Here is a 27,838-nt window from a genome sequence, read left to right as displayed (position 1 = left end):
TAGCATCCAGTTCTGAGCAGGCCATGTGAATTCCCACACCCCATCCTCCACTCTAATCAATCTTCTTTTTTTTTTTTTTGAGACAGAGTCTTATTATGTCACCCTCGGTAGAGTGCTATGGCATCACAGCTCACAGCAACCTCAAACTCTTGGGTCCAAGCTATTCTCTTGCCTCAGCCTCCCAAGTAGCTGGGACTACAGGCACCTGCCACAACACCTGGCTATTTTTTGCGTGTAGTTGTCATTGTTGTTTGGCAGGCCGGGGCTAGGTTCGAACCTGCCAGCTGCGGTGTATGTGGCTGGCGCCCTACCAGCTGAGCTATAGGCGCTGAGCCACTGTAATCAATCTTTAAAATGTTTACCAGGGCAGCGCCTATGGCTCACTGAGTAGAGCGCCGCCCCCATATACCAAGGGTGGCGAGTTCGAATCCAGTCCCAGCCAAACTGCAACAAAAAATAGCCAGGCATTGTGGCAGCACCTGTAGTCCCAGCTACCCAGGAGGCTGAGGCAAAAGAATCACCTAAGCCCAAGAGCTGGAGGTTGCTGTGAGCTGTGATGCAAAAAATAAATAAATAAAATGTTTACCAGTCTGAGGGTGTTGAAGGCTATCGTTGTTGTTTAAATCTACATTTCTCTCACAACCTGTGGGAGTGGACATTATAAAATGCTCAGCCATTATCTATTGCTTACCCTGAAAATTGTCCCTTTGTCTCCCTTGCCCTTGATTTGACTTTTTTTTAATGACTGACTCATTGGCTACCTTTATTACTGTATATATACAAACAGGCAGGTTTAGGGGAGGAACAGGCACAGTATCATTCTTTTCTTGCCATGCAGGCCAAGTGCTCCTGACTGCCGTTCGGCTCACATCAGCCCGGCAGGGGCTTTCCTCCCCAGCCTCCTGGGTGGAGACTTGTTCATGTCCCAAGGGCTACACGGGCCAGTTCTGTGAATCCTGTGCTCCAGGATACAAGAGGGAAACACCACGAGGGGGTCCCTATGCCAACTGTATCCCTTGCACCTGTAACCAGCATGGCACCTGTGACCCCAACACCGGTGAGTCTCCCAGCACCCAATCTCAAGGCCACCTGGGCTATACCTACGACAGTGAGACAGCACCAACCTGGATGGGCCAGCCTAGCACAGGTGCCAAGGTGTTGGCCAAGCTGTGGTGACATACGGGCATTGAGCCATCTTGTGCTGCTGCTTGGGCATCTTGTATTTTAATACAACTAGTCACTGGAGGGCGGTGCCTATGGTTCAAAGGAGTAAGGTGCCAGCCCCGTCTGCCAGAGGTGGCAGGTTCAAACCCAGCCCTGGCCAAAATCTGTAAAAAAAAATCCCCCAAAACTAGTCATTGGAATTTATTAAAGTACCAGGTGCAGAGCCAAGGAGTTTGGATACATCAGGTCTCTGCAGGCCAGCTGGCCCTGGCCTACCCTCTCTCTGGGCTGGCCCTCCTTTTCCCGGGAAGGGCCAGGGGAAGACCACAGGGGTCCTGCCCTAGAGGGGTTCTGTGAGGAGGGGCAGAGGCATTAGCATGGCAGGGGCTCCCCTGAGCGTCAGGCAGATATCAGTAGCTCACGGGTGTCCTCCACAAACCTGCTTGCTCTTCTGTCAAGTGGGATTGTGGAGACAAGGCCACACAGAGGACAGGAAACCCCCAGGCTCTGAAAACACAGACTTGGTTTTCACCAAAGCTTTGCCACGGCTAAGTGGGCTCACTTTAGGGTCTTCACCTGGGAAATGCAGGCAAGGAGAGTCCCTACTTTTCAGGACTGTCAGGAAATAATAAAACAGTGTCACCAGGTGCGAGCCACCTTTTTACATATTAAATCATGGAGTCCTGCAAAGGTCCCTGCAAGTACCAGAGCCATTGCTGTCCCGTCTCACAGGGGACGATGGGGCAGCCACATGGCCCTCCAGCCTGGACTTCCAGGTCAGTTGGTCCCTTCCCACTGTTCCAACCCACTTGTGGAGGAGCCCCTTGGGACAGACAGATGCTTCTCTCCAGGTCACACAGCCAGGAGGTCCTGGAGGGGGCTGGACGGGCCTCTCCACTCCCACACTCAGGCCTCTCCCTGGAGCAGGTGGGCTCTCTCTGAGAAAGGGAAGGCCAGCTCAGCAATTTTTTTTCCTGGAAAGATAGTAACCTGGGAGTTGGCAGACCTAGCCAGGGATGGCACCGGGGCATCCTCCCTTCTAGGGCCCATGGCCGGCATCACTAATCAAGCTGAATGGGGACTCATAACCCTTCCCCAGTACTGTTCAGGCAGCCTCTCTTGAGGAAGCAGAATCCATCCATGTGCTGGGACCAGGTTGCCACCCCCATGTAGCCTCTGGCCCTGCTGTGACTCCTGCTCTGTTTGGGCAAGTGGCCACCACTGCCCATGCTGGGAGCAGTCATGAGCCTGTGGGTGCTGGGCCTAGGTAGGGACAGTCCCCCGGATGCCACCCCTGCTGCATGTCCACCGATGTGGGGCTCCCACTCATCTGAATGGGTGCTGCTGGGGGCTTTCTGGAGAGGTGGTGGTGGTTAACCCCTTCTCAACTGGGCTTCTCACCTGACCCCTGGAGTGGGACCTACCTGAGCAATCCAGGCTAGAGAAGGACTTTGCAGCATTCACCATCTTCAGAAGCCAGAGGGCAGGTTTGGGGCTCCATTCTCTGAGACCAGGTCCTAGAACGTTGCATCAAGGCCAGAATCCTGGGCCTGTGCCTACCTTCGGGCTAGTCAATCTTCCTTTGGTCCATTTGAGTTCAGAGGACAACACTAGGAGAGTGAGCATAGCCGTGTGGTCCATTGGTTCAGAGCAAGGTCTGGGGACAGAGTGATGTCGCTGTTGATCACCCAGAGTGCAGGGAGTGTGTGGTGCCTCAGACGCAGGTCACCTTGAGCGCTGATGGAAACCTTGAAGTCAGTGCTGCTGTTATTCTGTCTTACAGGTCAGGGCCTGAGGTGTGGGGGGGTTTAGACAAGTTGCCCAGAATCACAGGGGCAGTAAGTGGTGGGCATGAGTCCAGGGTGGGGGGGACTCCAGGGTGTGCTGCCTCCACCTCGGAGGTTTCCTGAGCCTCTTCTACCCAGGTTGTGTTCCCTGACCTCTCCCACTAGGACGCCCACCACCCCGTGGTGTTCTGGACTCAGGCAGTGCTTGTCTCACCCCTCAGGGATCTGTGTGTGCAGCCACCACACTGAGGGCCTGTCCTGTGAGCGCTGCTCGCCTGGTTTCTATGGCACACCCTTCACAGGCCAAGCCAACCCCTGCAAGCCCTGCCCCTGCCCCAGACAGTCGGCCTGCACAGTCATGCCAGGAAGCGGAGAGGTGGTGTGCACTCACTGTCCACCGGGCCAGAGAGGTGAGTGATTCTTGCCCCAGAGCCCTGCTCGGGGAGTGGGGGGGCAGTCTGATGCCCTGACTCTGCCCTGTGTTTGGGGTATGGCAGGTGGGGAGATCCCAGCCTAAGGATGGCAGACATGACTTCTGGGGACCCCAAATCCCTTAGCCCCATAGCCAGGGCCCCAGGTTGCTGTGGGTTTCTGGCCATCCCTGATACATTGATCCTTTGAAAATACCCATGCTTGGGCCCTGGCCCACAGAGCCTGGTGTCACAGCTTGAGATACAGCCCAGAAGTCTGGATTCCCAGAAGGTTCCCAGGGTGATGATGCCACACAGCCAGGTTCAACTCCGATTCAACTCCTGGCTTTTAAAAACATCATTAGGCAATGTGTGAAGAAGAAAGTCCCCTCCCCTGGTCCTCCTCCTATCTCCTATACCTGACAGTTTACCTGCTTAAATGTACAATTCAAAGGCTTTTGTCATATTGCGTTAATAACGGGAACATCCATAATGTAAGGTTTGCCATCTTCACCATTCTTAAGTGTATAACTCAGTGTCACAGAGTGTATTCACAGTGTCCTCAGCTGTCACAACCACCCAGTTCCACACTTTTTTCATCATCCCACACAGAAACTGTGCCCATTAAATCAACTAATTGCACTCACTCCTCCTGCAGCCCCTGATGACAACTGTCCTGCTTTCCATCTCTCTGAATTTAGCCATCCCAGGTGCCTCACATAATTGGACCTGTACAACGTCTGTCCTTTGTGTCTGGCTCATTTCACGCAGCATAATGTTTCATGGCTTCTAGACATCTGACTTTGCTTTTGATACCTGTGGTGCATTAAATCGGTCCTGTCAAATGCTCTGTTTCACGGGGACTGTTGTGAGAACAGCTCCCTGGCAGCCAGCAGGGCTGGGCAGATGGCCCCAGAACAGGCAGCCTGAGAACCGAGGGACTGAGGTCCCTCCAGCGGGACCCTACACCCCACTGGACATCACGCCATCCCTCCATTTCCATAACCTTCCTCACATTTTCTGCATCCTGACTGTGGCCTTCCTGATGAGCAGATGTGAGGGAGGCCCAGCCAATGAGAGCGGGTAGTTAGAGAAGCACAGGCTGACCCACGGGAGGATTTCAGGGGAGCAGACCGTGGGGGAGAGGGTCGCCTGGATGAACTTCCATTCTAAGGCTTTCTGCCAGGTCCCTGTCCCTTCTTTATCCCCACAAGCGTCCTTGGGCCTTGTGAGGGACTAGCACATGCAGAGCTCACCTGGACATTTGAGATGGATGCACCCCGCTTGTCCTGGGATGACACCTGCCTACCATCCTGACCCTTTGCAGCCCTTCCAGGGTACCTAGAGCTACCTCCTGCTCTGCAAGTTGTCTCTACCTGGGGACATCCAAGTGAATGGCCACTTAATTACAGGGCCCACATCCTTCATCACCAGCTTCGAGCTCCCTCTTTCCTGTCTAACTTCATTTTTGTTTTAGAATCCCAACGGCAGATGCTAGCCTCAACCTTGCACTCTGTTCAGATTTTTCTTTTCCGTTCTTTCCTTTTCTTTTCTTCCTTAACATCCCTCATTTCCCTCAGTAACATTAACTTGATTTCAACAGAACTGATGAATTTTTAGGACACGGGAAGCTCACATCTATTTTTCACATTGACAACAGCAATTTTTTAAATCATAAAATTAGTACATACTCATTGTGACCATTGAAGCAGTGTAGAGATCTAAAGAGGAGCATGAAGGTGTGTGTGAACACGGCAACCTAACACAGCCCTCAGCTTGCCACCCCCGGGGACCACGGCTGCTGTCTGGGTCTGTGGATCCCCCAGACTTCTGCTTCAGTAGGGATATGCAGAGACTGAGCATAGCTGGGTAGTGGGTAGCTACACTACCACATAGCACAAATATATTTCTATAATGCTTTGTGTCCCAAATGGACCCTCCAAAAGCCTCCTCCACATAGCATATCTCCTGGGGCTGAAAGATGAAGCAGTGACTGCAGGTCAAACCCAGAAAGTGGGGCAGGAGTCTGAGACACACAGTCTAAAGTGAGTTCGGAAGCCACAGGAAGCAGATGAAAGGTGAGGGGACCAGAAAGAGCAGCTGAGGGGAGAGGAGGAGGAGTTATGAGAAGGAGGGAGACAGGGACATTGGACGGTGACAGTGAAGGTGATGATGAAAGGAAGAGTGATCAGGATAATGATGAAGATGATGAGGAAGGTGATGAGATAAGGGTCAGATGATGCGAGGGTGAAGGTGATGATGAAGATCAAGGTCAAGATGATGATGAGGGCTTGGTGCCTGTAGCTCAAGTGGCTAAGGCGCCAGCCACATACAACAGAGCTGGCAGGTTCAAATCCAGCCTGGGCCCACCAAACAACAATGACAACTACAACCAAAAAATAGCCAGTCATTGTGGTGGGCACCTGTAGTCCCAGCTACTTGGGAGGCTGAGGCAAGAGAATCGCTTAAGCCCAGGAGTTGAGGTTGCTGTGAGCTGTGACGCCACAGTACTCTACCCAGGGGGACAGCTTGAGGCTCTCTCAAAAAAAAAAACAAAAACCGATGATGAGGAAGTTGATGAGATAAGGATCAAATGACATGAGGCTGAACGTGACGATGAAGGTCAAGATGATGAAGGTAATGAGATAAATGATGTGAGAGTGAAGGTGATGTTGAAGGCCAAGGTCAAGATGATGATGATGAAGTTGATGAGATAAAGGTCAAACGAGGTGAGGGTGAAGTTGATGATGCAGAATCCAGATGATGATGAAGTGATGAGGTAACAGTCAAGGTAATGTGAGGTGATGTTGGTGGTGATTGCGGTGCTAATGAAGAGAGTGGTGAAGGTCATAGTGATGATGAGGATGAGGATGAGGACGGATATGTGATGACAGACACCACAGCTGAAGACTTACCACACACTAGGCTCCCTGTTAAGTGCTTTGCACAAATTATGCCACCAAACCCTCTCAACAGTCTTGTGAGGGAGCTGCCATTCTTGTCCCCACTTTGCAGACTAGAAGCCTGAGTTCAGAGAGGCACAGGGGCTTTCCCAAGATCACATAGCCAGTGGGCAGAGCTGGAAGCTGGCTCCACATCTGCCTGACCGAGTCCGGGCACTGCCCGATGAGACCAGAGGGTGCCACTTTGCTTACCCCCACCCTTACCCCTCAGGGTCCAAGCCCTGCCATTCCTCACACCTGTCCTCTCCACACACAGGGCGGCGCTGTGAGATCTGTGATGATGGCTTTTTTGGGGACCCACTGGGGCTCTCTGGAGCCCCCCAGCCTTGCCGCCAGTGCCAATGCAACGGAAATGTGGACCCCAATGCCGTGGGCAACTGTGACCCCCTGTCTGGCCACTGCTCACGCTGCCTGCACAACACAACGGGTGATCACTGTGAGCGCTGTCGGGAAGGCTTCTACGGAAGTGCCCTGGCGCCATGGCCTGCTGAGAGATGTGCATGTGAGTGCTCACCTCAGGGCCCTCTGCCAGGCTGTGCAGCAGCTCCTTGTCTAGGAAGCCTTGGTCTTCTGGTCTCTTTCACCCCTGAGATCTAACTCTGCTGCTGGGACGGGTTTCTCTGCCTGGTTAATTCAGCCCTTATCTCACAGTCTGCAGTTAGCACAAGACTGCCCTGTGGTGGTCCTACCCCTGGGCTTCCAGTCAGGTCTCCCCTTCCCTTCTCCTGGGTTAACATTCAGCCTTCTGTCCCCTCAGGGGGCTGCAGCCTGTGGAAGCTCCCAGAAGCCCCATAGGAGAGAAGCAGTGTCAGCTCTAAACTGACTCATTCCAGGGCCCTTTCCCGCATAGCCCCTTCAGGAAGTGTTACACTGACCCTGGGTGAGATGCTGCCCTTGCAGTAGCCCGGAGGGTAGGGCCATGTGACCCAAAGCTGTGGGTACAGGGTTCTGCATCTGACTCCAACCCTTCTCTCTGGCCCTCCCTTCAGCCTGACAGGGCCCAGGGCATAGCCAATGGGCTGGATTTGAGCTCAGCCCTAGAACCTTCTTCCAGGAGGGATTTAGGAACCTGGACAGCATGTGTGTCATCGGGGGCTCCCGCATATTCAGACCCCCAAAGACTGAACAATCTGCACTATTCCCCAACACCCATTCCTGCTCCCACCCCCAGCCTGCAGCTGCAACCCTGAGGGCTCAGTCGGTGAGCAGATACCCTGCGACCCTGTGACAGGCCAGTGTTCTTGTCTGCCTCATGTGACCGGGAGGGACTGCGGCCACTGCAGCCCTGGCTTCTTCGACCTCCAGCCTGGGAGGGGCTGCCGGAGGTAGGTGGATCAAGGCTATGAGTGCCCTGAGTCCCTCTCCAGATGGAAGAAGGCACCAGGCAGCCTCCAGGGAGGGGCCTTGTTGGAAAGGTGGTGTCCCAGGCCCACTGCCAGGTACACCGTGCCCTTCTCCAAATGGGGACAAAGGCATAGTCCCTTGGCATCAGACTCATGGCCCTGCCAGCCCAGTTCCCAGGCCAAGAGCAGCCCTAGGGGATGTCCAAGTGGGCAGGTGGCCAGTTTGGTCTCTAATTCCCTTCTCAGTGACGCCCATCACTGAGTGACCTTTTTGGCCACAGTAGCATCTTAGACAAGCATCTTTAGGGAACAATAGAGGACTCCAGGGAAATGCTCAGTGAAGCAAACAGGTTTCTTCCTTGCAGGACTTATCAGAGCCTTTAATATGCTAATTGCATTGTGATTTTCCAATGGAGGGGTGTAATCTCTCCAAGACATATTTGTGTCATAGCCTTTTTTCATCTTTTTCTAGCAAGCATCCTGTGAGACTTGTATTTTCCAGAGCACAGCTTGGGGAAGCTGATGACACACACTGATAGGAGGGGGCTTTGTTAGGGGAGGACCACGACCTGACGGTGCTGGCCGACTGCAGCCAGAATAGGCTGGGCTAGGAGTGCCCCAAGCTTGCCTCAGACCAGGTTCTTTCCCTTATCACAGCTGTATGTGTCACCCGCTGGGTTCCCAGGAGAACCAGTGCCACCCCAAGACTGGCCAGTGCCCCTGCCGCCCAGGTGTTGTGGGCCAGGCCTGTGACAGATGCCAGCTCGGTTTTTTTGGCTTCTCCATCAAGGGCTGCCGGGGTAAGGAGGCTGGGTCCTTCCCAGGCTGCCTGGAGGGTGGAGCCTGAGGTCTCGGGGCAAATATGGCCAATGGGGAAGATGCTACCACAGGAGAGGGGAGGGTCGGATGCAGGGCAGGTGTCCCAAGAGCAGCTGAGTTCCTGTGTGCCTGGGGCCTTCTCTGGGCTTCAGTTTCCTCATCTATATGGTTGGGCTACATTGACAGCTCCTAAACCTGGCTGGTCCTCAGATCCTCAGGGAACATTCAAATAAGTCAGGCTCTCCATCATCATCTCTAACCTTCTAAATCAGAATTTCCAGGGAAAGGCCCAAGGATCTGTATTTGAGCCTGCCCAGAAGGGTTCTGGGAGCTGCTAGGTATGAGGATACAGGGGATCCAGGGGGCTTGGAGTGTGGGGGTGGCACCCAGCACCCACTGCCTCCACCCCTGCAGCCTGCCGGTGCTCCCCACTGGGCACCACCTCAGCGCAGTGCCACGAGAACAGCACATGCGTGTGCAGGCCCGGCTTTGCGGGCTACAAATGTGACCGCTGCCATGACAACTTCTTCCTCACGGAGGATGGCACACAGTGCCAGGAGTGCCCCATCTGCTACAGCCTGGTGAAGGAAGAGGTGAGTCTGCCCGGCCCAGGCCTGCTCCACCTTCTCATTTAATCTATCCTCTCAGTGAGCACCAGCTATGTTCTGGGCACCCGGAACAACCTGTTTGTCCCCTGCTCTGGGTCACCTTGTCACCTGTCCTTCCTGATTACCCTGGGTCAAGGTCCCACACTTTCTTAGTTTCAGTAGGGATGAGACCCCAGATGATCCCTTGGTAAGGAGGGTTGAGAGGAGAATGCCTATTCTGGGACAGAAATAGAATTTTGAGTGGGGCACAAAGCTAGAGCTCGAGCTCTAGGGTTGACCTGTCAAGGTCTCCCTTACCCCTTAATTGTCATGTGCCCAGGCAGGCAGCAGCCCTGGTAAGCCTCAGCCCCTCTCTTGCTCCAAATTGTAGACACTTTAGGCCTACAGCCCCCTACCAGAACCTGGGGGGCGGCTTCCATGAGTGCGGTATTGTAGACATAAGATGGCATGTATGGAGCATCAGGTACCATGCCCAGCTGCACGTAGGCCGCCCCATGACTAGCCCTTTGCTGTTTCTGAAAGTGGGTAAATAAAGGCCACAAGTAACCTTTTTCAGAATAGTTTTACTTCCAAATCAGTTCAGGTTGGATTTTGCCTTTGAGTAAGGAACAGAAAACCTGTGGTCTTTCTGAGTGTTTTGGGCACTGGAATTGGGGACAGGGCTTGGGACCTGTGCCCTGCCACTTAGAGTGCTTATGGAGGAACTGCGCCTGGTGCCTAATGGGTGCTTTGTAAATGTGTTATTGTTCATATGACTAAAAGGTGGGGCTGGGGACATTCGGAGCACACTCAGCCAGCAAGTATTCCCAGCATGCCTGCTCTGTGCCAAGTCCTGGGACTAAGTGGACAGGACAGACAGAAATCTTCATGGGGCTTCCCTTCCTGCCCCTCCCTTCTTCTCTCAGTAGGACAGAGGTGTGGTCAGCTGTGTGTCAGCAGGTGCTGTGGGCATGAGAAGGGGAGGGACAGCTACAATGGGGTGGCAGGGCTGCCTCTCAAAGGTGTGCCCTTAGCTTTGAGGCCCAGAGTAGGATTTGGAGAAGGAAACTCACAGGCAGAGGCCAGCAGGAGGTATCTGGCCAGGACTTCCAGGCTGATGGCCTCACACATGTTTTCTTCCTTGTCCTCTCCAGGCAGCCAAGCTGAAGGCCAGACTGACCTTGATGGAGGAGTGGCTGCAGGGGTCTGACTGCAGCAGTCCCTGGGGACCACTGGACATTCTGCTGGGAGAGGCCCCCCGGGGGGATGTCTATCAGGGCCACCACCTGCTGCCAGGTACAGCAGGTGACCAAAGGCATGGGGGACAGTGGGCCATGGCACCTTTAGTCTGGTCTCCTCAATGCTCTCAGGGCTCTCATGATACAATCCTAAGCCTATGGACCTCCACGGCCCACTTGTACTTGTGATTCTAGAGTTATCATACCAACCTCTGTCCCCATGCCCCTTGTCCTACCCAGACTTGAAGCTCAGTGGGGATGGGCTGAGTTCACTCACTCACTCCACAAGTGCTACTCAAGGCGCCGACCAGTGGGGTCCCGCTGCCTTCATTCTTGGCATTTTGCTCACTTTGTATCCCGAGCACTGTGCTTGGCACATAGAAAGTAAATAAGTTAGTAGGAAGGAGAGGACCTGTCACCAAAGCCAGGTGGAATTTGGCCCCGGGGCACAGAAATTTATTTATTCATGTATTATTTGAATCAGAGTCTCACTGTGTTGCCCTTGGTAGAATGCCAAGGCATTATAGCTCACAGCAACCTCAAACTCGTGGGCTCAAGGAATCCTCTTGCCTCAGCCTCACAGGTAGCTGGGACTATAATAGCCACTACGCCTGGCTTTTCTTCTGTTTTTAGTATAGATAGGGTCTTGCTGTTGCTCAGGCTGGTCTCAAACTCCTGAGCCTGATCAATCCACTCTCCTCCACCTCCCAGAGTGCTGGGATTACAGGCGTGAGCCACCTCGCCCAGCCAAGGGCATGGAAATATAGATGGCACTGAAAGCAAATCACTTGGAGAACTTCTGTAGTTACAAGCCTGAGCTGCTTCAGGCCCTGGTGTGGACGATCTGAGTTCCATTCACAGGACTAGTGTCAGAATGAGGCTCTCAGGTGCCACGTCTTAAAACGCCCAATTGTGACCAACGTTGTGAATTTCAGAGCTGACTGCAGTGGAGTGTCACTGCTGCTCCTGATCGAGGAATTACTTGTGTGGCTCTAGAAGGCCTGGCTCCCTCCTGGTCCCCTGTGTCTGGCTGACTTACTGCGTGTGGCACCTTGAGTCTGCTTTGCTTTCTCTGGGCCTCAACCTTTGCATCTGTAAAATGGGGAGACATTTCATTTGGAACTAACCATTGGTATCCAGGGATGCTGATGGAGTCCATGTGCCTGGGGAGAATAGGGGGCACAGAAGGAGGACTCTAAGGGGTGGGGACTTCAGTGTGATATCTCTATGGCTCTGAACTATGGGCCTCCTGCAGGGGCCCGAGAAGCCTTCCTGGAACAAATCACAGGCCTTGAGGGTGCTGTGAAGGCCACCCGGGAGCAGCTGCGGGTGCTGAGCAAGGGTGCCCACTGTACCCAGACTGGAGCCCGGAAGACCTGTGTCCAGCTGGCAGACGTGGAGGCAGTGCTGGCGTCCTCAGAAGAGGAGATTCTACATGCAGCCACCGTTCTTGAATCTCTGGTACGCCAGGGCACCCCTTTCCTGAACATGGGCACTGATCCTTGCCCTAGCCCTGCCATGAACCTGGTGACCCTGGGCAAGAACCGAACCCCTTTGGGAGGCTTGGTTACATATGCAAAGTGGGGACCACACAGTGCCTCCCGCGCCGATTCAGTGAGATAAAGTTTGCAGAGAGCGGGCACATTGCACATAGACAGTGAGCGTGCAGTCACTGGCAGGTGTGTCGTGTTTGGTATTTCTGCATCCTAGGACTCTGCTTGCTGGAGGCTGACTTTGTGGTTATGTTTGTGTGTTTATAAAATTAAGGACACCATTCAGTTCTGCCTAGTAATTTAGCCAAATGTGGCCCTTGAGCTTTGGGGCTGGGCCATCAGTTTCTTCCTCTTTTCCTCTTTTCCCTAAAGGTGATTCCTCTGGAAGGACTCAGCCCGCCCATACACTGGAGTCCTCTGGCTACAGAGGCCCGTGCCCTTGCCAGGAGGTGAGTTCCAGGTGCTTGGGGTGTGGTGACATCATGCCCAGCCCTTCTCTCGGGGGTTCCAGGCTCAGGGACAGCCCCCCAGTTACCCTCACAGCAGGAGTTGGGATCAGATGACACAAGAGCTGCCTAGTTTGGGAAGCAGGTGTCACCACCATGAGAAGGAGATGTAGTAAGGAGATGTTGGGGGCAATGGTTGGACTGAAGGCATCTGGGAGCATCCACGGGGTTTATTTTTAATAACAGCTTTAATGAGGTATAATTCACACCCTGTACAATTCAGGGGTTATGTATATTCACAGAGTTGTATAGCCGTCACAACGACCAACTTTAGAATGTTTCCATCAACCCCCAAACAAACCCTCACCGATTTGCCATCACTGCCCATTTCTCCTCATTCCCCCAGCTCCTGGCAGCCACTGATCACTTTCTGTTTCTCTGGATTTGCCTGTTCTGGGCATTTTGTATTAATGGAGTGATACCACGGGTGGTCTTTTACATCTGGCTTCCCTTCATCCTCATTGTAGCACAGATCAGTACTTCACTACTTTTCATGGCTGAATAATATTCCACTGTGTGGATATGCCACATTCCGTTTATCCAGTCATCCATTAGCAGACACTCGGGTTTTTCCATCTATTGCTTTTAAGAAACAGCCTAAGTCCTAAAGTGCAAGGCTGCAGCAGCCTTCCCCTTCGGCCATGCTCCAGGGGCTTAGACTCACTTCTTGGATGAAGAAGCAAATTCAGAGAAGTGAAGTGACTTGCTTAAGGACACACAGCTTAAAAGAGATAAAGCCAGCCAAGCACACTGGCTCACACCTGTAATCCTAGCACTCTGGGAGGCTGAGGTGGGTAGATTGTCTGGGCTCATGAGTTCAAGACCAGCCTGAACTAGCACAAGATCCCATCTCTACTAAAAATGAAAAACTGAGTCAAGAGGATATCTTGAGCCCAAGAGTTCGAGGTTGCTATGAGCTATGACGCCACAGTACTCTACCAAGGACGACATAGTGAGACTCTGTCTCAAAAACAAAAAGAAATAAAGCCAGAATTCAAACCCAGGCTGTCTGTGTTAGGGTATCTGTAATTTTCTGTCTGAACTAAGGTGTTTTAATGTGTGATAAAGGCCCTTAATCCTTATGGCAGGACAACGGGCATAAACTGTAACAGAAACAGGGTGTGAGGGACCCTTCCTCTCTTAGTCCTCACTATGTGTCAGGCAGAGAACAGAAAAGGAATCCCCATCCTCATGGCTGTACTCTGGGAAAGGGGGTGTGGTTGGGCCCAGGCCCCTTCTGCGTGAGCCCTTGGTGATGGTCACATGGGCATTTTCATACAGTCACAGAGGCAGCGCTGCTAGGATTGAAGCTGCTGCCTGGAGGGCACTGCTTGCCTCCAACGCCAGTTACACGCTTCTCTGGAGTCTGGTGGAGGGTACTGTGGCCCTGGAAGCTCAACGGGAACTGGAGGACAGGTGAGACCTCCCAGATGTGGGTACGGACTTGGCCTCCTGGAGCTGTCAGGGCCAGAGGCTGCTGGTCCCAGGACCGACTTACAGAGTCCTGACCTGTGTGGTGGGTTGGGGTGTCTGGGGTCTGTGTCTCACTTGGAGTGGGGCCTCAGGATCATGGGCCCACTTGGGGGTGAATTACAGGAACCCCGTGCCTAGGGGAAGCAGCCCAGCCTCTCCAGAGAAGGCACAAGGGCTGGGACCCAGAGCTTGGGTGCCCTGGCTTCGCCACCCTGCCCGCAGGCCACTTCTCTCATTTCTTCTCTGGCCCCAGCTTCCTTCTCTGCCTCTGCAGACCAGATCCGCGTCTCTGTGTGGGTGACCCCATCTGTCCCTCTCAGTTCAGGGCTCAGTGGACACTCACCAGTCAATATCTTGCTGAGTCCTAGGTTGACGTTCCCAGATGAGAGACTCAAACTGGCTCAGCTCAGATCAGGTGTCTACCCTGAGCCAGTGAGCACAGCTGGGGTGAAGTCACATGACCCACCTCCAGGGCCAGGACCCCAGCTGTCCAAGAGGGGTAAGGGATGGAAAGGAAGCTGGGGTCTCCACCCCAGCAGTGCTGTGTGGGGAGGTCCAAGTGGGGCAAGGTGTAAACAGCTGGATAGGACGGAAAGCCTGATTTAGTTGGTGGATTACAGGGGGTCAGCCCAAAGTGATCATGCAGCCCAGGGGTCTTCATTTACCAGTAGAGAGTGACACACCAAGGGTCATCAGCAAGGGCGTGGCCAAGTCAAGACCAGGCCTGGGCCGCTGTGCTTCCCACACACCAGGCATCTCCTCTTTACTATTCATCCTGAGGAGCTAAACGTTTGCAAAACGTGATTCTCGAGTGCAAACCAGGTGAGCCCTTTCAGAAAAAGTCACTGAACTAAGGAGGATGTGGTCCTCCCCCCTGCTGTCCCACCCCTGTGAAAGGTGCAGCATAGTGGCCACTTTCCAAGGCCAGCCACAGGCACGGACCCTGCAGCGGGCAGCTCTGCCTGGGAAGCTGGGAGGAGCCTTTGCACATCAGGGGCTCCATTCTAGCCCCCAGACAGTGACGGGCAAGGCTGCCCTGCACCGGGTCCTTGGGCTATTGTGGCCTCTGTTTCCTCCCAGGTACCAGGAGGTCCAGGCAGCCCAGAAAGCACTGGGCATAGCTGTCACTGAGGCGCTGCCTGAAGCCAAGAGAGTGCTGGCCACTGTGCAGGATGTCATCGCAGATGCTGCCCCGTGCCTAGCGTCACTGGCTGCCTCTGGAGCACTGGTCAGCTAGTTATCTTCGGAGCTCTTTGTGCTGTGGGGTTAGACAGAGGCAGGAGGCCTCAGCTGTCTAACAGTCAGTTGAAATGAGATAATCCAGCTGGGCACAGTGTCTCACACCTGTAATCCCAACACTCTGGGAGGCTGAAGTGAGAGGATTGCTTGAGCTCAGGAGTTTGAGACCAGCCTGAGCAAGAGCAAGGCCCTGTCTCTACTAAAAAATAGAAAAAAAAAATCAGCTGAGCATTGTGGAAAGACGCCTGGAGTCCCAGCTTCTCGGGAGGCTGAGGCAAGAGGATCGCTTGAGGCCAGAAGTTTGAGGTTGCAGTGAGCTAGGCTAACACCATGGCACTCTACCCAGAGCAACAGAGTGAGCCACTGTCTCTAAATAATTTAATTAATTACACTAAATGAGAGACTCCACCTGCAGGGCTTGGCAGAGTCAGCTCAGCCAGTGTTTGATGAGATCGAGGTTGGGGCCGCTTCTCCACGTTGGTGACATTAACAATGATACCAGACAGACAAGGAGAGAAGTCCCAGCTCTGCCACTCTAGCTCTGGGACCTCAGTCCAAGACTTTCCCTCCTGAGCCTGTGATTTGGTTTGTCACATGGAACTTGCCTGTTGAGCTGTTTCAGGGCTACTTCTGTGGGGCTGGGAGGGGATTTGTGAGTAAAGCGCAAGGCGGCCAGTTGGCCCCTCTGTGCCTGTCAACCCTACACTCATCTCCTCTGGATAAATCCCTGAAATCCCAAAACTCAGAAACTGAACTTTAAAGAAGGACTGAGCTTATGCAAATGCACTGGGGACCACACCTGTCCCCTGCTGACTGCCAAAGACTGGTCCTTGGCAGCCTCTGCCCCTCCCACGTGTGTGAAGAGTCACACTGGGTGTGGACATGTTTTCCCGGGCTGCTGCCTCACCCTGAGGTGTTTCTAACATGCAGAGCCTACACAGTCTGCTTCTCTAAAGTCCAGAGAATTCTACGTTCTGAAGCATAGCTGGCCCCAACGTCTCAACTACAGCATGGTGGACCTGGGGAGGGACTCTCACTTTGCAGTGAGGAAATGTGGGTCAGGAGGGTTAGCTGAGTTGCTCAGGACCGCAAAGCTAGAACCTGGAGGGGGCATTGAGTGTGAGCCTCAAGTGACTGGTGCCCCAGGCTGCCTTCTCTCCCTCTGCCTCTCAGCCTCCTGTCTCCCTACCCCTGGGGCTTCTGCTGTACCTGGGGCATCAGTGTGGCCACCCGGGTTCTGAGGCTTGGGTCTGACCCTCAGCTTCTGCTCAGTAGGGTGCTTCTCCCCAGGGAGAGGCTCTGCCCCCTGCTCCTCCTGCCAGGCTTTGCCTGAGCCCACCATCTCCCTACAGCCTCAGAAGTCCAAGGCTGAGGACCTGGGGCAGAAGGTGAGGGCCCTGGAGAAGACAGCTGCATCAAGAGAGCGTGTGGCCACTGAGGCTGTCCAAGCCCTCCAGGCCACTGCCCAGGCAGTGCTACAGAAGATGGAACCCCTCTTACAGGTCAGCAGGACACCTACAGGTTATAGGGTTTGGGGCTATACCTGGGAGCCCATCCTTCAGGTGCCTCCCTTAAAGCTCCAGAGAACCTCAGATGCAGCTGAGCTAAGAGAAGGGTCCTTATTTCCTGAAACAAAGTGTGTGAGAAGAGATGGGGTGGACAGACAGATAGGCAACAGCTCCAGCAGTCCTCAGGCCACACCCACCATCCTCATTGGGATGCTGAGGCAAGAGAATCGTGTGAGCTGGGCCTCCTGCTCAGCCCAGACAGTAAAATCTGGGAGAGGCCAGAGTCAGTCAGGTGGTGACGTGTGGTCCCCCAGGAATGATACAAGCATTTTGCAAGGGCCCAACTAGCCTGGGGCCCAGGAGCCAGTGCAGCTACTTGGGAGGCAGAGGCAGGAGACTCGCTTGAGCTCAGGAGTTGGAGGTTACTGTGGGCTGTGATGCCATAGCACTCTACCCAGGGGGACAGCTTGAGGCTCTGTCTAAAAAAAAAACTAGCCAGGCTTGTGGCAGGTACCTATAGTCCCAGCAACTTAGGAGGCTGAGGCAAGAGGATTGCTTGAGTCCAAGAGTTTGAGGTTGTTGTGAGCTTTGACACCACAGAACTCTACCCAGAGTAACAGTGAGGCTCTGTCTCAAAAGAAAAAAAAAACAATTATGGGGTGAATTTAGCTTAGTCCACGGGTTTCCAACCTATTAAAGTATAAAAGACTCCTTTCAACATTTTTTAAAACTTTTCATTTGGAAAGAATTTTAGGTTTATAAGAAGGCTGCAAAGAGAGTACAAAGAATTCACACCCACCCTTCATGCGGACTCCCCTTGGGTTAACATTTGGCCAAAAGGCAGTACAAGTGTCAAAATCAGGACAACATGATGAGATGCAATGAACTAATTGACACCTTGTTGATCCTGCCCACTGTCACAGAGACCAGGAGCTACCCTCAACTTCCTTTTAAAGATAGGAAAAGTCTTCTCTGAGGAAGGAGGAGTGTCTAAAGAGCTGAGCCTGGTGCCTGGCAGCTGCCTGGGGAGCTCTGCTGTGCAAGTGGCTCGTGGTGGTGCCCTCTGACCTGGTCCACTGCCCTCGTGCAGGGTGAGGATGTCAGGAAGAGAGGTGACCCTCCCAGGCCCGCTGAGAGCCGCAGCAGAGCCAGACCTTGGTGTATGCCACCCCCACCCCCCACCCCCAGCAGCACCTTCCTCCCTCCAAGCTGCTAAGCATTCAGAGGACTCAGGTGGTGTTGAATAGATTTGGACCTAAGATATTTACCTATTTATTTATTGCAGTAAAATTCAGATGACATAAATTAACCATTTTAAGGTGAACAAGTCAGTAGTGTTTAGTGCATTGACAATGTTGTGCAACCTCCACCTCTGTCTAGTTCCAGAACATTTTTATCACTCAAAGGAGAAACCCGGTTTAAGCAGTGGCTCCCATTTCCACCTCTCTGCAGCCCTGGGCAACCACTAGTCTGCGTTCTGTCTCTGTAGATATACCTGGTCCAAGGCCTTCGCACAAATGGAATCACACAGCACCTGGCCTTTCCCTTCCCCTGCTTCTCAGGGTCCCCCATGTTGTAGCCTGGAGCAACAGTTCACTCCTTTTGAAGATCCATTCACATCCCAGTGTAAGGGTCAGCCATATTTTTCCCCATTCGTGCATCAAACCTGAATTCTTTAAGGATCTAGTTTCGTCCAGTGGCAGTGGGGAGGAACTGACGTGCTGATTGTGACAGTGTCATAATGAGCAGATTCACAGTTTCACACCCACCAGTGGAGATGTGGTGGTGTTCTGGAAAGAAGTGCTTAGTTGCTCATCTTTCCTTCAGTTCTTCTTCTTCTTCTTTTTTTTTTTTTTTGAGACACAGCCTCAAGCTGTTGCCCTGGGCAGAGTGCTATGGCATCACAGTTCACAGCAACCTCCAACTCCTGGGCTTAAGCAATTCTCTTGCCTCAGCATCCCCAAGTAGCTGGGACTGCAGGCACCCACCACAACGCCCAGCTATTTTTTGTTGCAGTTGACATTGTTGTTTTGCAGGCCCAGGCTGGGTTCGAACCAGCCACCCTTGATGTATGTGGCTGGCGCCGTAACCACTGTGCTATGGGCACCGAGCCTTTCCTTCAGTTATTTTGTTTCAGTTTTCCTCTGAGCTTTTGTAGGAGAGGAATCTTCTTGGGAGAGAGATTCAGGCCTGACATTTGTATAATGCACACCAGGTGTTCCTTGTAGACAGCATGGCTCAGTTTCAGTGATGTTTTGGGGACCCATGTATGTGGTTTGGTGCCCACCTGACCCGCCTCCAGGCAGTGCACCTGCCAGGCCACAGCCTTGTGTCTCTTCTCCCCTCTCCAGCTGCAGCAGGAGGCCAGCACCACCCTGACCCGAGCTTCCTCATCTGTCCAGGCTGCCACAGTGACCACCATGGGGGCCAGGACCCTGCTGGCTGACCTGGAAGGTATGTGTGTCTGGCTTGGCTCTGTGATGCACAGACACCACCCAACTCCCACTCAGGCACAGCAGGCTTGCTCTGAAGTCCAGCTTGTGGGCTGAAGCCAGGCAGACGGTTCCCTCTTCCTCTTAGGGTCTCTCCCATGGCTGCCCTCACTCCTCTTCTGACATGTCACTCACCAAGTACTTCCCCATTTCCCCAGTGTCATCAGACCATGCAGAGCCCCTCAGGCCCAGATAAGAATCTCATATCACTGGCTGTCCACCCTGGTCTAGTCCACTCTGCCCTGGGGGCCAGTTATAGTGTACGAATACAACTGCCTCAGTCCAGTGCTGAGCTGGAACTACAGGAAGGGAGGTGGAGTTTCTCCCTAGAAAGGGGTGTGGGTTAGGCGGTCCAAGTGTCTTCTGAGCTTTAGGAAAATAGACCAAGTGCTCCTATTTTACAGATGGGTAGACTGAGGAAATTGCTATCCATCCCTGGGTCAAAGCTGAGCAGGAAATAGAAACCAGCAAGTACGATGATTCTTCACCTCAGACTCTCCCTACCTACTGGGCTTCTGCAATATCCTCTTTGCTCCAGAGAGAAGCCACCTACCCCTGTAGCCATGGCTCTCTGTACAAGAGACTAGATAAGGCAGGAACACACCTGAGCCCCAGAGGTTTCTTGGGGCTCCAGAAGTCAGGCCATGGCTGTCACCCTGGCTCTGTGTGTCCCTCCCCATCTTGCCCACTGCACGTAGAGATGTAGTTCAGCCAGATGCCCGGGCCCTCTGAGCAGAGGAGGGACTGGTCACTGCCTCCTATTCCTTAGGTTCCCAGTAGCCTGGAGTCCTGGTCACCTACTGGTTAGGGGGCTTTCTCCAGGATAAATGAAGCTGTGTGTGCTTGTGTATCTAGAGTAGGAGTCCTCAGACTACGGCCTGTGGGCCACATGTGGCCTGTCTAAGACATTTATCTGGCCCGCTGGGTGTTTTTGCCACTGCTGCCTGTCCTGCTTAGCAGCTGACTCGTCCTGGGGCCTGCAGTCCGGCCCTCCAACGGTCTGAGGGCCAGTGAACTGGCCTCCTGTTTAAAAAGTTTGAGGACCCCTGATCTAGAGTCATGTTTAGGAAAATGTACATCAATGATATATAATTATGGAACATTGAAATTATAGGGAGTCTCAAAGTCTACTGGAAATCCCACACCAGGAGGGGGCTTTTCTACCTTAGCTTGATTATCTCTAACAATGGAGTGCTCAGGCCAAGTGTGGTGGCTCATGCCTGTAATCCTTGGGAAGCCAAGGCAGGTGGATCGCCTGAGCTCACAGGTTCGAGACAAATGTGAGCCGGAGTGACACCTCGTCTCGCCGGGCATTGTGGCAGGCACCTGTAGTCCCAGCTACTTGAGAGGCTGACACAAGAAAATCACTTGAGTCCAAGAATTTGAGGTTACTGTGAGCTATGACACCACAGTACTCTACCATGGGTGACCAAGTGAGACTCTGTCTCAAAAAAAAAAAAAAACCATAATAATAATGGGGTGCTCACTACCTCACCAGGTGTCACCTTCTCATTGTTGGGTGGTTCTGAGAATGAGAAAGTTCTCACACGTACTGGGCGGAAATTTGCCTCCCTGGCAGTGCCCCATAGTCAGCACGAGGGTGAACCTCAGACCTCTAACCCCAGGTTCTTTCTCCAATCCCAACCCATTTCAGAGATACCTCCTCCTATCACCAGCCGGCCTGGGTTCAGTTGGTGTTCAGGATGAAAGGAAAATTCACCCATGAAATGTGGATCAGCCTTCCTCAGGGTGTGGCCTAGGGGTCTCCTAACCTATAATTCATTTCTATAAAGAGAGGGTTTGTGTTCAAATCATTTTAGGAAATATCTCGTCCTGTAGCACCCCTTGAGGCCTTATAGAGGACCCTTTAGAACAGTGATTTTTTAACCAGTATGCTGCAAGAGGATCTTAGGAGTACTGTGAAAAATTTGAAAGATCATTAATGAAATTACTTTCAAAAGAATTTCAAAGCACAGTAAGTATATTCTTTGTTTTTACTTTTTTTTTTTGATCAACAGAATTCAAGTGTGCCATGGAAATATAACTATGGGTTCAAGTGTGCTGTGATATAAAAAAGGTTAAAAATCACTGCTTTAGAATATTAAAGTCTCTGGGTGGTGCCTGTGGCTCAAAGGAGTAGGGCACAGGCCCCATATACTGGAATTGGCGGGTTCAAACCCGGCCCAGGCCAAAAACTGCAAAAAAAAAAAAAAAAGAATATTAAAGGCTCTGAGTAGTCCTGTAATAAAGAAACTTGGCTCACTTAAAACTAATTGACATTACCCTCTAATGTTTATTAACACCCTATAGAATGAGGCTTCCACTGAATGCACTTTAAACATCAATTTGGGGTACAAGAAGCAATTTCTTTTTTGTTTATTTTTTGAGACAGATCCTCAAGCTGTCACCCTGGGTAGAGTGGCGTGGCATTATAGCTCATAGCAACCTCCAACTCCTGGGCTTAAGTGATTCTCCTGCCTCCACGTCCCAAGTAGTTGGGACTATAGGTGCCTGCCACAACACCCAGCTATTTTTTGGTTGCAGCCATCATTGTTGTTTGGCAGGGCCAGCTCAATTCAAACATGCCAGCTCAGGTGTTTGTGGCTGGCGCCTTAGCTGCTTGAGCCACAGACACCGAGCCAAGAAGCAATTTCTTGATCTAACTTCTAGAGAGAATGATTATGTAATAACATGCCCCCAGAGATTAGAAGGCATGATACTTTTATTTTATTTTATTTTTGAGACAGTCTCAAGTTGTCACTCTGGGTAGAGTGCTATGGCGTCACAGCTCACAGCAACCTCAGACTCTTGGGTTCAAGCGATTCTCTTGCCTCAGGCTCCCAAGTAGCTGGGACTACAGGCACCCATCCCAACGCTGGCTATTTTTTTTTTTGAGACAGAGTCTCACTATGTCGCCCTAGTAGAGTGTGTGGTATCACAGCTCACAGCAACCTCCAACTCCTGGGCTTAGGCGATTCTCTTGCCTCAGCCTCCAGAGTAGCTGGGACTACAGGTGCCCGCCACAATGCCTAGCTATTTTTTGTTGCAGTTGTCGTTGTTTCAGCTGGCCTGGGGCGGGTTTGAACCCGCCACCCTTTGTGTATGTGGCTGGCGCCGTAACCACTGTGCTGTGGGTGCTAAGCCAGGTTTGATGCTTTTAAAAACTTGACTTTATCTACTGCAATCAGTACTTCTTATGATAAGTTTCCCGTAGAATTTTATCAGAAAGGAAAAAAAAGTTTCTTTATACAAAAATGGAAACTCCTTTTTACTGGATAGTAAAATCTATGAAAATTGTTAGCACTTAAGTTTTGTCTTGGCTGCTTGGGAGTTCAGAGGTAAATAGTACATTCGGTTCCTGAAATACCATTATCCTAATTTTCTGGTACTTCTCATTCCTTTCCCTTCTTTTTTTTATACCTCTCATTACAGATGGCTCTTGGTATTCTTTTTTTTTTTTTTTAATATATACCTTTTCCCAAGTAGGATTTATTTTAAGAATTCAAGGACAGTAAATTTTAAACATTTTTTTAATTGCATTTATATCATTACTAGGTAAATCATAAAAAATGATATGATCAGCTTGATACATACCAAAGAGGCATAAAATTCAGTGTTTTTTTGTTAAAAATATATAGTAAACTGAAATTAAAGAAAAATTTTATACATGATAGAAGTGTTTATCACAAAAACCAACAAAATATAATAAAGGCAAAACATTGGATGAATTCTTATTAAATTTGGAACCGAGAGAAAGATATTCACTGTCACCATTATTATTTGTTCTAGTAAGTCTAGCAAGAACAATAAGTTAGGGCAGTCTATCATATGTGTCAAAAATTTCAATGTAATAATATACTGGCTCTTGGTTTTCTGCTGTAATGATCCCATTGTTGATTTATCTGTCACTACACACATTCTCAAAGCTTGTTAGAAATAGGTGGTGCATAAAAATTAAGAAATGAGCAGATCCAGCCATGGACTGTGCTGGCATCCCCACCCTTGCTACTGGCCCAGGCATTGATCACCATGTAACTTTATGACTTTGGTAAATATCGTAATTAAATTCAGTGTGTCCTGTATGAGTCTGAGGAAGTTATACACCGGCCTCGTGCAACTTGAGCTCCACTTGTGTTATCCAAGGGCTTGGGGCCTTTTAGGCTCCTGTCAGTGACCTCCTGGCAGGCCCTGGAGGTGGGAATGTGATTCTCCCGACACAGCCTTGTTTGGGTTTACAGGAATGAAGCCGCGGTTTCCTCAGCCCAGAGACCAGGCCGTGCTGCGGAGGAAGGCAGGCATCGTCAGGGACAGGCTCCTTGCAGATGCGAAGAAGACGACTAAGCATGCAGAGAGGATGCTGGGAAATGCGGCATCTCACTCCTCCAGCGCCAAGAAGAAGGGCAGAGAAGCAGAGCTGTTGGCCAAGGACAATGCCCAGGTCAGGGCATGAGTACAATAGCCCCCTCCTTCTGGGCCTGCAGAAGGGCTGCCATCTGAGAGCCACCCTACCCTGTGGACCTTTCCCAGTGTTTGATGCTGACTACTCCACACTCATTACCAGCACAGAGGCCCAGCTGTTAGCTCAGAGTGTCACATAGTGCCCTTGTTGGTTCTTCATGAAGTAGGTGTCTTTGCTGTCCCCATTGTACAGATGAGGACACTGAGGCCCAGCAAGGTTCATGCATTTAACCAGGACTTGCACCTGGTCTGTCCAACCTGTAGCCCACACAGGCCATGCTGATCCTGTGAGGACTTTTTTTGCTTATCTGTGGTGTCAGATATCATGAAAAGTATGCACAGACCATTTTTTGTGTGTGCTAATTAGTTTTGTTAGTATTTGTATATTTAATGTGTGGCCTAAGACAGACAACTCCTCTTCTTCCAATGTGCAGCAGAGAAAAAAGGTTGGACACCCCTGTGGGCTTTTCTTTCTTTGGGGCCATGTCACACTAGATGTGTGTCTCCCCAGCTCTTTTGCTGGCTTTGCTGCTCACACCCCAAGTAAGCTCCTTCCTGGTTGCCTTTTCATGGTTTCTTGTCATGCCGCTTAGACATTGCCCAGCTCCCCTTTCTGTGCCTCTGTGTCCCCCCTGGAAAGTAGCTGGAATCTCTCTGCTGGGGAGGGAGGAGGAGCATCCAGCAGTCTGCACCTAGCCTGTACTCAGTACGTACTCGTTGAACGGATGATACGTGTGATGCAAATGACTGCCTGGCATTAGTGCCGTAAGAGCTCTTTACCACTCTATCACCCTCTTCTCCCTGCCCCCCCAGCTTGCCAAGGCCCTGCTGAGGGAAGGGAAGCAGGGGCACCGCCGTGCCAGCCGACTTGCCAGCCAGACACAGGCCACACTCCGACAGGCCTCCCAGGAGGTGCTGACATCCGCAGTGCTTAGACGGGAGCAGGAGGAAGCTGAGCGGGTATGTGTGCAAGATTCCCATCCCATCCTCCTTCCTCTGACAGCGGTGTGGGGGGTGGCACTCAAGCTGTTCCTCCCTCCCCGGAAGGTGGGTGCCGGGCTGACTGAGTTGGAGCGGCAGATCCAGGAATCGCGCCTCTCCCTGAAGAAGGACATAGAGGCTTTGTCGGAGCTACTTGCCAGGCTGGGTAAGGAGACCCTGGGGCTGGGCCCTGAGCTCCTGGGGCATCTTGAGGATCTTCTCTCAAGATCCAGTCCTAGGCAAGATTTCCTCCTCCTGCTCACCTTTACAGGTTGCTTCATCCCTATCCTCAGGGTCCATTGCAGGCTTTTGTACCCACCCCAGGCCCCTGGGCCATGTGCAGCAGGGCTGGTGTCTAGGAGTTGAGTTACATTGAGTAACTCTTTGTGCCTCTAGGAGCCTCTAGTCTGGTGGGGGAGGGAAACACGGGTGGAGCCCTCAGTGACTGAGGGTTGAAGAGAAGAGAGAATGTCACAGAAGAAAGTGTGGTGTTGAGCATCAGGTGCTGGCTCTATGCCTTTCTTGGATATGAGACTTTAAGAAAATCACTTCACCTCTCTGAGCCTCAGTTCCCCCATCTGTAAAGTGGGAGTAATAGTGGGCAATTTGGAAAGTGCTTACTACAGTGTAACGTATGTAGTGAGGGGCAGTAAACAGTGGCTTTTAGGAAAGAGATCAGATTCAAGATGGGCCTTAGCAAGGAGGCATTTTGAATAAAGGGGACAGCGCATCCCAACATCAGCAAGGCTGGGAGGACAGCAGTCAGAGCAGTTGGGCTGAAATGAATAGCATGTGGAGTGCCGTGGCATCATCATAGCTCACAGCAACCTCAAACTCTTGGGCTCAAGCAATCCTCCTGCCTCAGCCTCCAGAGCAGCTGGGACTACAGTTATGTACCACCATGCATGGCTAATTTTTCTATATGTTTTGTAGAGATAAGGTCTCACTAAGAGGCTGGTCTCAAATGCCTAGCCTCAAGCAATCTTCCTGCCTCAGTCTCCCAAAGTGCTGGGATTACAGGTGTGAGTCACTGCACCAGGCTGAACAGCATGCATTTTTAAAAATGTAGTAAAATACACATAAAAATTTCCAGCTTAACCATTTTTAAGTGTATAGTCACATTGCTGTGCCACTGTCCCCACCACCCACCTCCAGAACTTTTCATCTTTCCAGATGGAAACTCTGTCCCCATTAGATACTAACTCTTCCACCCTTCCCCATCCCCAGACTCAGCCACTCTCCTTTCTGTCCATAAACTTGACTCTGGGGACCTCGTGTGAGTGAATCCTGTGGAATTTGCTCTTTTCTTACTAGCTTATTTCACCTGATGTATTGTCTTCAAGGCTCATCTGCCTGACAGCATGCCTTTTCAGTTATTCTTACTGCTGAAAGGACGAAGAATCACCATGTTCTACATTTTGTCTGGACACCAGGCCTGTGCTAAGCTACTCACAAATGTGACCTCAGAGAATTCTTATACTGACCTTTTGATGCAAGGACACTGGCTCTTTTGCCATTTTGCAAATGAGGAAACGGAGTCACAGAGAGCACAGATAACATTCCGAAGGCCCCGCAGCCAGTCAGTGGGACAGTCACATGTGGTCTTACTGACTCAGAGCCACTAGTCTGTACTGGACACTGTGAGTGTAAACCACTGAGGCCACTGTCACTGTTATTCACTTATCAGACTCTGTGCTGGCATTGTGCTTGACCTGGGGATAGGAGAATGGCAACACACACCTGGACGCTACCCCTGGAACCCCCAGACAGCCTGGGCAGGTAGAATGGTGGCTGTAACCCAATTTTGAATCTCCTCAAAGGCCAGGCTGTTTGGACTTTCCTGTGGACAATGGGGCCTCTTGAGGTCTTTGCTGGGAGCAGAACTTTCCCCAGCAGCAGGGCTCTGGCTTTGGCATAGCTCCTGGAGCTGTTGCCCCTGGCTCAGCCTTCCCTACCCAAGAAATTCAGGAGCCCTGGGGGCCAGTGGGATCCTGGGGGATTAGAAGCCACTGGAACTTACTTTCTCATCCCTGTCACTCTCCTACCTGGCTGAGCTCTGTCTTTCTGTTGAATGTCAACAATGACAAGATGACAAGGGTCAGGTGGAAGAGGCAGCCCATGGATCTCATTCCACAATCACTATCAAGTTCTAATGTGAGCACCTGCCCTACAGCCTTGTCTAGGGGTTGGGGAGGTACAGAGAGGTCCTTAACTCTAAGGAATAGAGCTAATTCACATAGGGGCCAGGGTGAGGACCCTGTTGCCCACTTTCCAGGCCTACAGTCCCTGCTCCAGCTGCCCCTATCCTTGCTCTGAAGCCAGAGACCGTGCTGTTTACCCAGGTGATACCCACACTCTGGCACACTCTGGGTGAATGGATGGTAGTGTGTTGGAGCCAGCAGAAATCATGTGAACCTCTCTCTCACATGCACTGTTTTATAGATGAGGAAACTGAGGTTCAGAGAGGACCCACCTGGGGACTTCTTTTTTAGCAATAATAGTAACACCATCAACAAAAATTCACAGTTGCCCAGTGTCATCCAGGGGAGCTCCAGGGGTCTGCATGTGAGCACTTGGGGTGGCTGGGCCCTTACCAACCTCACCACACAGTTGTCTTGAACTTTGACTTCCCATGGTGATGGTGAACAGCAGAATTCTGGGAAGTCTGAGCAGGGGAGACTCTCAGAGAGGGGGCTGAGCAGGTTCCTGGGGCCTTCGGGGAAGCTGGGTCACACTGAGGATGTCTGTGCCCCTCTCCAGGGTCTCTGGATGCCAATCAAGCCCCAGCCCGGGCCCTGAATGAGACTCAGCAGGCTCTGGAACGCTTGAGACTGCAGCTGAGCTCACCAGGGACCCTGCAGGGGAAACTGAGGCTGCTGGAACAGGAGTCTGAGCAGCAGGAGCTGCAGATCCAAAGCTTCGAGAATGACCTCACCCAGATCCGCACTGACAAGAAGAACTTGGAGGCCATTCTGCACAGCCTGCCTGAGCACTGCGCCAGCTGGCAGTGAGGGCTTCTCAGACCCCTGCACACACTCCTCCACCTGCTGTTTTCATGTTCCAGGACATGCAAACTCTGCCCCCTACCCTCAGATGTGCCCATCTGTGCACATCAGCATGCCCAGAACCGGCTGTTGTGGATACCTTGTGAACAGAAGCTAGTGTGCATACCTGGCTCACTGGGGCATCTGTGCACACTCCCATCCCTGCACAGGCATAAACACATACCCATGTCAGTAACAACATGTGCACATGCACATGTGGGTACATGCCTGTGTGTGATGCACACACATGTTCAAGTCCATCCAGGCAGGCACACATGTTAATGAGTCCACAGCTGCTGCTGAAAGCCACCTGTGTACTAGGCACCCAGAGGT

At 51.8% G+C, this 27,838-nt stretch overlaps 1 protein-coding gene across 1 annotated transcript in view; it reads left to right on the top strand.

Annotated features, from left to right (window-relative positions):
- The window catches only part of LAMC3 (laminin subunit gamma 3), a 65,988-nt gene extending 38,516 nt beyond the window's left edge, over positions 1 to 27,472 (top strand). The window contains exons 12-28 of the mRNA XM_003794890.3: positions 839 to 1,057; positions 3,173 to 3,361; positions 6,581 to 6,826; positions 7,496 to 7,649; positions 8,325 to 8,467; positions 8,901 to 9,079; positions 10,228 to 10,369; positions 11,567 to 11,772; positions 12,177 to 12,253; positions 13,592 to 13,726; positions 14,864 to 15,011; positions 16,375 to 16,524; positions 18,882 to 18,984; positions 23,261 to 23,460; positions 24,294 to 24,440; positions 24,528 to 24,627; positions 27,222 to 27,472. Coding sequence (XP_003794938.1) covers positions 839 to 1,057; positions 3,173 to 3,361; positions 6,581 to 6,826; positions 7,496 to 7,649; positions 8,325 to 8,467; positions 8,901 to 9,079; positions 10,228 to 10,369; positions 11,567 to 11,772; positions 12,177 to 12,253; positions 13,592 to 13,726; positions 14,864 to 15,011; positions 16,375 to 16,524; positions 18,882 to 18,984; positions 23,261 to 23,460; positions 24,294 to 24,440; positions 24,528 to 24,627; positions 27,222 to 27,472 — 2,789 coding nt within the window. The remainder of the gene's footprint in view (positions 1 to 838; positions 1,058 to 3,172; positions 3,362 to 6,580; positions 6,827 to 7,495; positions 7,650 to 8,324; positions 8,468 to 8,900; positions 9,080 to 10,227; positions 10,370 to 11,566; positions 11,773 to 12,176; positions 12,254 to 13,591; positions 13,727 to 14,863; positions 15,012 to 16,374; positions 16,525 to 18,881; positions 18,985 to 23,260; positions 23,461 to 24,293; positions 24,441 to 24,527; positions 24,628 to 27,221) is intronic.
- The last annotated feature ends 366 nt before the right edge of the window (positions 27,473 to 27,838 follow it).

This window comes from Otolemur garnettii, unplaced genomic scaffold (assembly GCF_000181295.1).
Source record: "Otolemur garnettii isolate 467f Iridium unplaced genomic scaffold, OtoGar3 scaffold00087, whole genome shotgun sequence".
Classification (NCBI taxonomy): domain Eukaryota; kingdom Metazoa; phylum Chordata; class Mammalia; order Primates; family Galagidae; genus Otolemur; species Otolemur garnettii.
Note: the sequence above shows the minus strand (reverse complement) of the source record. Positions and strands in the feature narration are given on the sequence as shown.